At 50.4% G+C, this 10839-nt stretch overlaps 1 protein-coding gene across 3 annotated transcripts; it reads left to right on the top strand.

Annotated features, from left to right (window-relative positions):
• Nucleotides 1-5: 5 nt before the first annotated feature.
• On the top strand, nucleotides 6-10836 carry CERS2 (ceramide synthase 2). 3 transcript variants are annotated; one of them, XM_044000934.1, is made up of 12 exons: nucleotides 6-275; nucleotides 968-1101; nucleotides 5666-5839; nucleotides 6287-6404; nucleotides 7092-7210; nucleotides 7396-7453; nucleotides 7581-7631; nucleotides 7896-7988; nucleotides 8662-8790; nucleotides 9044-9150; nucleotides 9344-9497; nucleotides 9745-10836. In XM_044000934.1, exons 2-12 carry the CDS (start codon nucleotides 1097-1099, stop codon nucleotides 9883-9885), a joined length of 1149 nt encoding a protein of 382 aa, XP_043856869.1. In that variant the 5' UTR covers nucleotides 6-275; nucleotides 968-1096; the 3' UTR covers nucleotides 9886-10836. The 3 variants fall into 3 exon arrangements, with proteins under 3 accessions (XP_043856869.1, XP_043856870.1, XP_043856871.1); XM_044000935.1 differs by lacking the exon at nucleotides 968-1101 and having other exon boundaries at nucleotides 8-275; XM_044000936.1 differs by lacking the exons at nucleotides 6-275; nucleotides 968-1101 and adding an exon at nucleotides 819-837.
• The last annotated feature ends 3 nt before the right edge of the window (nucleotides 10837-10839 follow it).

Genomic DNA, 10839 nt, shown 5'->3' with positions numbered 1-10839 from the left:
CGCCGGCTAGGCTCCCGCCTCGGCTCTGGCTGACGCTCTGGGCTCTGGGCTCTGGGCTCTGGGCTCTGGGCTCTGGGCTCGCGGCTCTGCTCTCTCTAGACTTGGGCTGGGGTTCGGACTCCGCCGGCGGCGGGAGGAGGGAGCGAGCGGGCAGGCGGGCAGGCGGAAGGGGGAGGAGAGGAGCAGCCCTGTGGAGCCAGGAGGTGGGGGAAGGAGGGAGGACGGAGGAGGTGAGAGCAGAGGACAGCCAGCCCGGCCACCGCGGACCCTGCCAAGTAAGTCTTCACTCCCTTCCAGGCTCCTGGGGGCCCGGGGAGGGGGCGGAGGGGCGGGAGGAAGGCGAAACTCGAGCGGGGGGCCGGGACCAAGTTGGTCGGGACGCCGGGGAGCCCCGGCTCGTCGCTGGCGCTGCCTCCGCTCTTGGGGTTACCCGCTGGCGGCCGGCCCAGCTCCCGGGGCTGGAGAGCGGGCGAGGCGCCCGAGGCGCCTGGCTGCGAGGGGCCGGGGCCGGGGCCGGGGCCGGGGCCGCTGCCGGGGCGGTCGCTGTCTCCCAGGCCTCCGCCTGCTCTGCTCATGGCGGCTGGAGCCTGGGGGGAGGGAAGGGACGGCCAGGGGAGGGACGAGGCCTGAGCTGGGCCAGGCCGGGGCCCCCGGCTCCTGGCCCCACCGAGGCGGGGCCCACGAACGTGCCCATTCGCCCAGCACCTCCGAGCTCTGCCTTCCCCGCGCTCCCTTCCGCGCCGGGCCTGGAGATTTCTCACACTGGGCAACAGGTCCCGGGAGAGAAGCCTCGCCCAGGACCACGAAAGGGTGCGGGCCTGGCCTCGGGTCCTAGAGGTGAGGCCAGAGAAAAAGAAAGAAAGGGAAAGAATGGAGAGGGTGTTCAGAGCAGCCCCCGCGCCGCCCGTGCGCCCTGCCCGGGTGCGCAGCGGGCTCGGGCTGCGTCTCACCCCATGTGCCCGCAAAGGAGCAAGAGGGTTGCCTGCTGTGACCACCTCGGAGAGGCTAGCAGCCCGCATCTGCTTAACGGGAAACGGGAAGGAGTGGTTAAGAGAGCCAGCCCTGGCTCCTGTGGGCCTGCCACTCCTGCACCGTTATGGGGTGTGTATGTGAGGAGGCCGGGGCGGGCAGGCGGGTGGGGGGATGCTGGTTGGGCCGGTTCTCTGGGCTGCAGGCTGCTAATTACAGAAGTGGGAAAGGCAATTTGACAAGTGGGTTAATTGCAGGTGTTTGGCTAAAGTGTGGGGCCCATTTGGGGCTTCTCTTACTCCTGGCTTTTACCCCCTTCCTCCTAACCAACGTAATTAAGTTTTAGCTTGAGGTGACTGTTCCCTGGGCCCCAAAGCCCTAACTTCAACTTCCCCGACCTGGAAGTTCTAGACAAAGCACTTTGGTCTCTGAGGTTCTTTGGAACCTGGCTACTCTCTGTGAACCCTTTTCCTTCAAGGGATTAGGTTGGGAAGGGTCTTTGACAGGGGATGCCTCTCCCATTTCCACTAGGTCTGTTGGGTAGCTGTCACAAAGCGTATTGGGGCATAAGAAGCTTTAGTGACTTTGTTTTGCCGTGTTTGAATATAGAGGTTTTGGCATTTGTCATTTTGTGTGTGTAACTATGTCCCTCGCCTGTCTCAATCTAACCCTTTAGTACTTTGCCCTGCCTGAGAATGGGGAGTCTTGTTCCAAAGGGAACTTCATTTTTCATCTTTTCTTCTATTCTCTTTCGGGGTGTAATTTGTTTACGTTCTCCTTTTCTTTGTCTTCCCGTGCTTTTCCCTTTCCTTGTTCCTCTACCTTTCTAACCTGTCCTGCAATCCCTGCCCCCAGGGTTTGCAATTTTATCTGCCTTACTCAGCCTGGGGCTGTTGTGTTTGGGTGCTGGGCTTCTATGTAAGGGGACCCAGTTGGGCTTCACATCAGGTGACCTTAAATAAGACCGGAGAGCCCCTTTTTTTCTTGCTGTTTCTGTGTCCCAACACTGACCTAATTTGGGGGGAGTGTTTATGGAGTAGTTTGTAGCATTGGCTCTCCTGCCCTCATCCTTCCTCTTCCAGCTTTTCCCACAGTGTTTTACCCATAGGTTACTTGATCACTTAAAAATAAAGAAGTCTACAGGGAGGAAGAAATGCTTCCAGAGCTAATCCCTGATCTTATAGTTACCCAGCAAAGATTACTGGAGGCTGCAAATATAACTGGTCTCCCCTTTTCCTCGTCCTTTGGCCCATGAGCTTCTAGCCCTAACCCCAGCTTCTCCGCCCCCCAAATAACAAAAACAAAACCAACAAGGATTGTGAAGAGGGTTAGGGTTAGAATGAGAAGAGGTAAGGGATGGGCTGGGCAGCTCCCAGCTCAAGTTCCTTGTAACTAAATGCCTAGGAAATCTCTGCTCTCCTGGCAGTTCTCCAGGCTTTGCCTCAGAAAGTGGTGTCTCTGTTTCCAGAGGAGGGATAACTGCTTCTCTTTGTGTCTCAGTGTATGTATCTTTGTGCGTAGGGGGCAATCCCTGGGAGTGGGAAGGTTTGTGTAGAGTAAGGTGAGGGTAGGTGTGGAAAAGAGAGTCTGGTACAGAATGAAAAAAACCAGGGACTCCACTAGGGGTAGAGGGAACCAATGTCATTCTCCCCGAGAGAGTTTTCTTGCTCTGGGCTCTTATTTTGGCTCTTTCACACTTGGTTCCTGGGTCCTAAGAAGCCTACTGGGAGAAGGGGGCAGAAACAAGGAAGTTTTCCAGGAACTTTACAGAACTTAGGAGCAGAGCTGTACAGGTCTGTTCTGTTTATCTGGTTTGTGTCCCTACTGTGCCTTTCCCAGTTCTGCCAGGCAGGCTGAGGGAAGAAGGGAGCTTCTGCTAATGGAGGTAGAGGAGGGTGAGAAAAAGAAGGTGGGGGGGAGGTCTGTGGTTAGAGAGAGCCTGAAACAGGCAAGAGAATTCCATTCTTCATTATTTCAATCATTATGGAACAGACACTTTACCTTGCTCCTGGGAGGGGGTGGGGGAGGGAAAGTCTTAGGGTTGAGTTGGTTCCTCTCAGGTTCCTTTCCTTGCTAACATCCCACTCTCCCTTAAACCCTCCCTCCTAACCCCAACCCCATCCAGGAACAAGATGTACCTGGGCTCCCTGAGTGAGAAAGAGGCAAAAGCAAGGAAATGGCTTCCTCCCACAACCTTCAGGACCCTTGCCAGGATCTCTAAGCACTTAATTCTCACAACTCCCCAAAGGGGTTAAAGCAAGTGAAAATTTTCCCCTGTCCATCTTTCTCTTCTCTTTCACTATGTGAGGGGATAACTAGAGCCTAGTCCTGTTACAGGATAGGCTTTCTATATTTCATCAGAGGGAGCAACTTTGTCCCAGTATAAAGCCCATTTGGTCAGTAGATATGTCTCTCTAACCCCATTTTGGGTGAGCAGAAAAGAGAAAAAGAAGGGGGGGACTAGTTGAGGGTACAGACACGTACAGGTAGGACTAGGGTCCCTACTCTTTACCCCATGGTGGTATTATTCTTAAGAATTCTACCCTGTCCCTTCCTTCTTTTCAGTTGTACCTTCTCCCCCAGACAAAAACAATGTGGGAGGTAAAGGATAGGATTGAGGAGGAGATTTTGATGTAGATAATTTTATTGCTTTCATTTAAAAAGGTTTCATTTCACTTCGAACTCAAATCAATATTTGATCCCGCCGAGATGGAGGTGGGAATGGGGAACAGTGCCCTTAGTGTGAAAAGATCTTAGTATAGGTGGAGAAAAGAGTTGGGCTGGGTGAGGGAAGCACCGTAAGCTTCTTTAGTTTCAGTGACTGACCTCTGACTTCTTCTGAGGGCAGTGTTCAAGGAGGGGAAGTGGTGAACACAAGAGGGTAAAGTCCTCATGCTGGGAGTATTTGCCCATGAGTGGCAGAGTTGGGATTTCGCAAGTTCCAGGAGGGGGTGGGGGAAAGAGGAGGAAGAGGAGGAGGAAGAAGAGGGGATAGGCTGAGCTATATTATGGTCTGAAGACTTAGTCTTCTGGTTCCTAGATCATAGTGAAGTCATCACTGTGAAGGAAGAAATCATTTTTCTCTTGCCAGAACATATTCTGGGGGTCTGGGGGATACAGTTCGTTTTCTTTCTTTCTTTTTTTAAAAAATTAATCAATCTGTTTCTTTCATTTATTTATTTATTCATTCATTCATTCATTCATTTATTTATTTTGGGCAGGCAATGGGGGTTAAGTGACTTGCCCAAGCTAGTAAGTGTCAAGTGTCTGAGGCTGGATTTGAACTCAGGTACTCCTGAATCCAGGGTCAGTGCTTTAACCACTGCGCCATCTAGCTGTCCCCTGTACAGTTCATTTTCAGTGACCCATCTTGAACATGGAATGGAGACAGGGATGGAGAGCCTAGAAAATAGTGGCTTGGTCATCTTCGTACCACCATGACTAGAGTAACTTGATAGCGCCATCTTCTTGTTTACTCACTCTCTTAAACCTTGGGTCCTGTGCTTTGTGGGATTTCAGGCTTAACCCTAAAAACCACCCTTTCCCACCTACCCTCTTCCTTCTCAATGGAGAACATTTCCTTCTGCATGTGTCTCCAGAACAGCCCGGTCCCCCTTTTCTCCAAGCAGTCATTACAACCCCATTCTCTTTCATCCTTCTAGGAGGTGGTGGTGGTGAGGGTGTTAGTTACCAATATCAATATAGCAGCCTTTCCCCAGGGTTTACAGAGCTCTGGCAGTAGGTGCTCCCTGCCCCTAGCGTGGTATTCTTTCTGGACAAGTTCTAACATGATATAGTTCTTAATCCTACTAAATTTTGGCACCTGCCACTGCTCTACTTCCTCCCCTCCCCATCCCAAACTGGGGCTTGAAGAACTGAGTCAATCTGTTAGACTGCTTGAACCCTTCTCCCTGGGTGAGTGAAGATTTCAGTGGTCTGGGGTCCTGTGTCCAGTGACTAGAAGTGTAGAGTTTGGCCTGCAGCCCAGAGTCTGCTGGGTTAGCTCTCACCTACAGTTTTTTTCACCTATTTATTGTCCCTTCTTCTGTTTAATCGGTCACTCCTCCCTTTAGTCCCTTGTTCTAGTTCTTTGTTGCCCACTCCATAAGTGGACTATGGGGAAGAGGAGACATTTTCCCTTGTTCTGGAAGCCTTTTTTGCTTATCCTCAGAGAGGCGTCCTTGGTTAGGGTCATTTTATTTTATTTTGTTTTTGTTTTTGGTGAGGCAATTGGGGTTAAGTGACTTGCCCAGGGTCACACAGCTAGTAAGTGTTAAGTGTCTATGGCCGGATTTGAATTCAGGTCCTCCTGAATCCAGGGCTGGTGCTCTGTCCACTGCGCCACCTCGCTGGCCCCAGTTAGGGTCATTTTAGGACTGGGCAAGATGGAAGGAGGAGCAGAGGGAAGGTTCTTCCGTCATTAGCCAGTAAATAGATTGAAGTGAACCAGAGCTTGTGTCCCTTCATGCCTGGGTCCAAAAGGGAAGTCCAGAGCCTAAAGTTCATATTTACAGGAGACAATTGAGTTTTTCCCTCAGATTGTGGGGGAGTGATGAGTGATCTCTACCCTTCCAACCCAAAGACTCATTAAACAAGCCTTGTTCCCCTAGAATGCTACAATCACCAACATTCCTGCTCCTCATCCCTGGCTGTTCCTCTTCCTAATGGCTTCTTTCCTGCCCTGTTGGTTCCCTAGGATGCTGCAGACTCTATATGATTACTTCTGGTGGGAGCGGTTGTGGCTCCCTGTGAACCTGACCTGGGCTGACCTGGAGGACCGGGATGGGCGTGTCTACGCCAAAGCTTCCGACCTTTACATCACCTTGCCCCTGGCCCTGCTTTTCCTCATTATCAGATACTTCTTTGAGATGTGAGCATATTGCCCTTCTGCCCTTCCTAGACTTTCCTGCCTGCTCTCTTTGACTAGTTTCTCAGCCTAGAGATCTTTGGCTGTTTTACCGGTCCTTAGGCCTTAGTGTCTTAGCTCCTCTGTTTCTTGCCTACCGTGTCCCCACAGTGCCCTCCCATGAAGGCAGCATTGTCTGCCTGAGGGTTTAGCTCCCCTAGGCCATTCTTTCAATAGCCATTTGTTTCCTCCCCTCCCCCAGGCTACTAGTGGACACAAGCTGCTTTGTCCAGAGCTGTGGGAAACAAAAGAGGCCAGAGGGGGTGCCAGGGAACCTCTCTCCAGCACTGAGCTGGGGAAACTGAGGCCATAGAAAAGGTTCTAAGCTCCCAATCCCCCCACCCCAACCTCAGATGTCATAGGGGTTCTTGAAAGGGATGGGCCCTCTCCTTAACCAGACACCTTTCCCAGTTATGTGGCAACACCGTTGGCTGCCCTCCTAAATGTGAAGGAGAAGACTAGGCTTCGTGCATCCCCCAACCCAACTCTGGAGAATTTCTACTGTACCAGTGGCAAACACCCCAAACAGGTATGGAGGATGAGAGACTCAAGTCCCCTGAGCCCCCACCCCCCTCTCCCAAGAGCACCTGATTTGTTGCAGGGGAAGGAGGGAAAGGATGCATCCAAGGTGAACACAACAGGGAAGAAATTGGTGAAGCAGCAGGAAAATAGAGATTCCTGGCTTTGTAGCCAAAAGACCTTGGCTCATATACTGGCTTACTCTTACTCTTTGCTTCTTGGGTCACTTTTTTTTTTTTTAGTGAGGCAGTTGGGGTTAAGTGACTTGCCCAGGATCACACAGCTAGTAAGTGTTACGTGTCTGAGGCCGGATTTGAACTCAGGTACTCCTGACTCCAGGGCCAGTGCTCTATCTACTGTGCCACCTAGCCGCCCCTTCTTGGGTCACTTTTAACCTTTTTCATCTTAAATGAGAGGTTTGGATGGAAAATACTGATCCTTGGGCTTGTTGATACTAGAGAATCAAGAGATTAATTTTGGGGACAATGTCATGGCTGGAATCTGGTGCCCTGGTCGCTAAAGGGGATGTTTCGGGAAAAGGAATGCAAAGGAGGATTGGAGCTCAGGATTGAGGAAGAGAATTAGGGAGGCAGTGCCAGAAAGACTGTTGGAGGTTCTGAGGGGGATCAGCATTCACTTGGGTTGTCTGTGCCTAGTAGTCACTGCTAAGCTTTCTGTCTTTGCTCAACCCTCTCAGGCCGAGGTGGAGCTCCTGTCTCGGCAGAGTGGACTCTCAAGCCGTCAGGTGGAAAGATGGTTCCGTAGACGCCGAAATCAGGACCGGCCAAGCCAACTCAAGAAATTCCGGGAGGCCAGGTGGCAACAGAGTCAAGGGTGGTGGAGCGGGAGTCAAAGGGGACAGGGAGTGGCTGGGTGTGGAAAAGGATGAAGTGGAGATGTTGTGATGTTCTATATATCTTGATAATAGAGGTAAAGGGTCATGAGTTATAGGTGGGGAGGCCAGGGTTCTCCCACTGAGTCCCCTTTGCTTCTTCTTCCAGTTGGAGATTCACCTTTTATCTTATTGCTTTCATTGCTGGCATGGCTGTCATTGTGGATGTGAGTGAGGGAGGGAGGGAGGGAGGGAGGGAGGAGGTGGAGGTTTGATAGAGGAGAGATGGAGTCACAAGTCTTGGTCCCCTGTTCGGTATTTCAACTCCTCTGATTTGCCACTATCTTTTCTCAGAAACCTTGGTTCTATGACATGAAGGAAGTATGGAAAGGTTACCCCATACAGGTATGAGAAGTGGGGGCTACAGAGCCTCATCTGGGACAAGAGGTGAAGAGAGATTTGTGGTGGGGGGAGGGTAGGATGGGACAGACACTTGAGATGAAGGGAATCTGTGACATATTTGGAAAGAACTGAGATGAGAGAAGTTGGAAGGCCTGGGAAGGCTCTTTGTTGGGGTACAAGGGTATAACTCTAGAAAGCAGTGTGGGGTGGGACTTCTGGGGAATATTCATGCTTTGGTGGGCCTCAGTTTTCCTTCCTCTTTCCTAGTCTACCATCCCTTCCCAGTACTGGTATTACATGATCGAACTCTCCTTCTACTGGTCTCTACTCTTCAGTATTGCTTCTGATGTTAAACGAAAGGTAGGCCAACTGGCTGGCAAAGGGATGGTTTTTGGAAATTCTCTCCCATTTACTACTAGAAGCTCTAACTTGTTGGTATGGTTGAGCTAAATCGGAAAGGAAATAAGGGTGTGAGATCATCTCAAACTTCCCTTTGTTTTAGGGTTAACTTTTTCAGTGATCTGGACCCCTTTGGCAGTCTGTTGAAACCTATAAACCCCTTCTCTCTGAATGTTTTTGTTGTTGTGGGGTTTTTTTGGGGGGTTTTTTGGTGAGGCAATTGGGGTTAAGTGACTTGCCCAGGGTCACACAGCTAGTGTTAAGTGTCTGAAGTCAGATTTGAAGTCAGGTCCTCCTGACTCCAGGGCCGGTGCTCTATCCACTGTGCCATCTAGCTGCCCCATCTGAATGTTTTTAAATGAATAAAAAGATAGAATTAAAAAGGAAACCAATTATATTGAAATAAAGATGCAATTTTTCCCCCATCCATATTCATGGAAGCCCAAAATCTGTAGACCTCCTTGGGGATTCGTGGACCCCAATTTAGGAATCCCTGCTTTAGGGGGTCGGCAAGGACCTTATTAGCCTGAGGGGCAAGGGTTGGAAGATATTTGGAAAAAGGAAGGCAAGGGAACAGTGGGGATTGGGGAACAAAGAAAAGTCCTCATCCCATGACCTCTGATCTCTTCCCTAGGATTTCAAAGAGCAGGTGATCCACCATGTGGCCACCATCATCCTTATCAGCTTCTCCTGGTTTGCCAACTACATCCGGGCAGGGACACTCATCATGGCTCTTCATGACTCCTCTGACTACCTGCTGGAGGTCAGGATTTCCCTGAACTCCCTTAACCCAAGACCCCAGGCCAAATAACCTTCCCCTGCACCTTAAATCTCTTCTGCCCCTTTTGCCTCCTTTGGGGACATCGGGTGGGGATAAGGGGTCAATACCCAATGTCCTGCTTGTATATACACATACATATATAGACATATACACACACACACACATATATATGTATGTTGGAGGGGGAGATGGGGCCCTTGATGACGGCTACAGGGGGCTGGGGGTGTCTGTGCAGTCAGCCAAGATGTTTAACTACGCGGGATGGAAAAACACGTGCAACAATATCTTCATTGTCTTCGCCATTGTCTTCATCATCACTCGACTCGTCATCTTACCCTTCTGGTGAGTGGGAGCTCAGGGGTGCTGCCTGCTTAGGAGATGGGTCTCTCCCTGTTTTTCTTGCTGTCTCCAGCCCCTATCCCCACCTGCTTCTCGTTCTTCCTCTGCTCCCCTTGCTCCTAGACTATGTGACCTCATCTCCCCCAGCCTCTTGTCTCTTCCCGGTCTTCCCAGTGTTTGCCTCTCTGCCCCTCAGGATCCTGCACTGCACAGTGGTGTACCCTCTTGAGCTGTATCCTGCCTTTTTTGGTTATTACTTCTTCAATTCCATGATGGGTGTGCTGCAAGTGCTGCACATCTTCTGGGCCTACCTCATCCTTCGAATGGCCCACAAATTCGTAACTGGAAAGGTGAGGACTCCCTCAACTTTGTATCTCCTTCATTTTAAGACAGGGTTCCCTCCACCCCAGCGAATTTTCTTCATGATCCACAATTCATAGCAAAAGAAATTAAGACCTTCCTATCCCTGAATACTATAGCTTAGTTCTCCTTCACATCAAGTATGCTCCCCAGTTTAAAAATTAGATAGGGGCCTAAGTGCAGAGAGGGAAGGAGTTTCTAGACAGCTTCTGATCTTTGGCTTCCTTTTCTTCTTAGCTGGTAGAAGACGAGCGCAGTGATCGGGAAGAGACGGAGAGTTCTGAGGGCGAGGAGCCTCTCACTGGTGGGGGAACGAAGAGCCATCATCTAGCCAATGGCCACCCTGTTCTTAACAATAACCACAGAAAAAATGACTGAGCCTGATTTCATAAAGCCAAGAAACCACCTCTTTCTACCACAAGGGGAAGATGTCCCTTGGAGGGGGGTGTGTGTCTCAGAGGTTACCAAAATCTGGGGGTGGGAGTGAAAGGGTAAGTTTTCTCTTTTCCTTCACTCCTTCCTCCAATTGCCCTTCTTCCTGGTCACCCAGTTGCCTTTAAACCAAACTCCTGTCCATCTTGTGTGAGGGGGATTGGTCATAGCCTCTGTTACAGGGGGAGGTTTCCTCCCCCCCCCAAGCTGCCTGTCCTGTCATTCATTTCTGGGACAAACTTTCCCCCTCCCCCACTCCTCAGTTTGGGTTCAGTGAGGGGAACAACTCACATTCCTTACTGTAGTTTCAGATCAGGGGCTCCAGAGACAGAGTCTGTGCCTTACCATTCCCTTTTTGGGTTTCATTCTGCCAAAGCTAGACCCTCCTCCTAATTCCAGGTTCCCTACTGTGGCTGGGGACCAAAGCTGAGCTGCCTAATCCTTTCTTTCCTCTAACCAGACACATCTAGAACTTGAGTGTACAAGGGTTAGCATGATCCTTGCCTTCTTTATCCAAAGTAGGCCCCCTGCACAAGGATATCATTTTCCCTTCCGTCACACCTTTCTAGCTGCCCTTCTAGCCTCCTGTATAGGATTGCGACTCTTCCTCCTGTTGCCTTTTCCTTTCCCCCTTTTTACTCTCCTCCTTCTCTGTCAGGCTAGCTTAACTGAAGTGGGGCGGCAACTAGTTTTACTTATTTATTGTACTTTGGAGTTTCGGTTTTCAGTTTGAAAGCCTGAACTGCAAACAGCCTAGGGAGAGGAGGGTGACAGACATTTCACCAGAGAGGACCATATCAAACCATTTCAAACCCACAGACCAAATGTTGTACTGTTTGTGTGTGTGTGTTTTTTTAATTAAAATATATTAAAGATTAAATAAAACATGGCAACAGACAT

The sequence above is a fragment of the Dromiciops gliroides genome, chromosome 4, assembly GCF_019393635.1.
Source record: "Dromiciops gliroides isolate mDroGli1 chromosome 4, mDroGli1.pri, whole genome shotgun sequence".
NCBI lineage: Eukaryota > Metazoa > Chordata > Mammalia > Microbiotheria > Microbiotheriidae > Dromiciops > Dromiciops gliroides.
The sequence above is the reverse complement of the archived record's forward strand: the minus strand, read 5'-3'. Positions and strand labels throughout refer to the sequence as shown.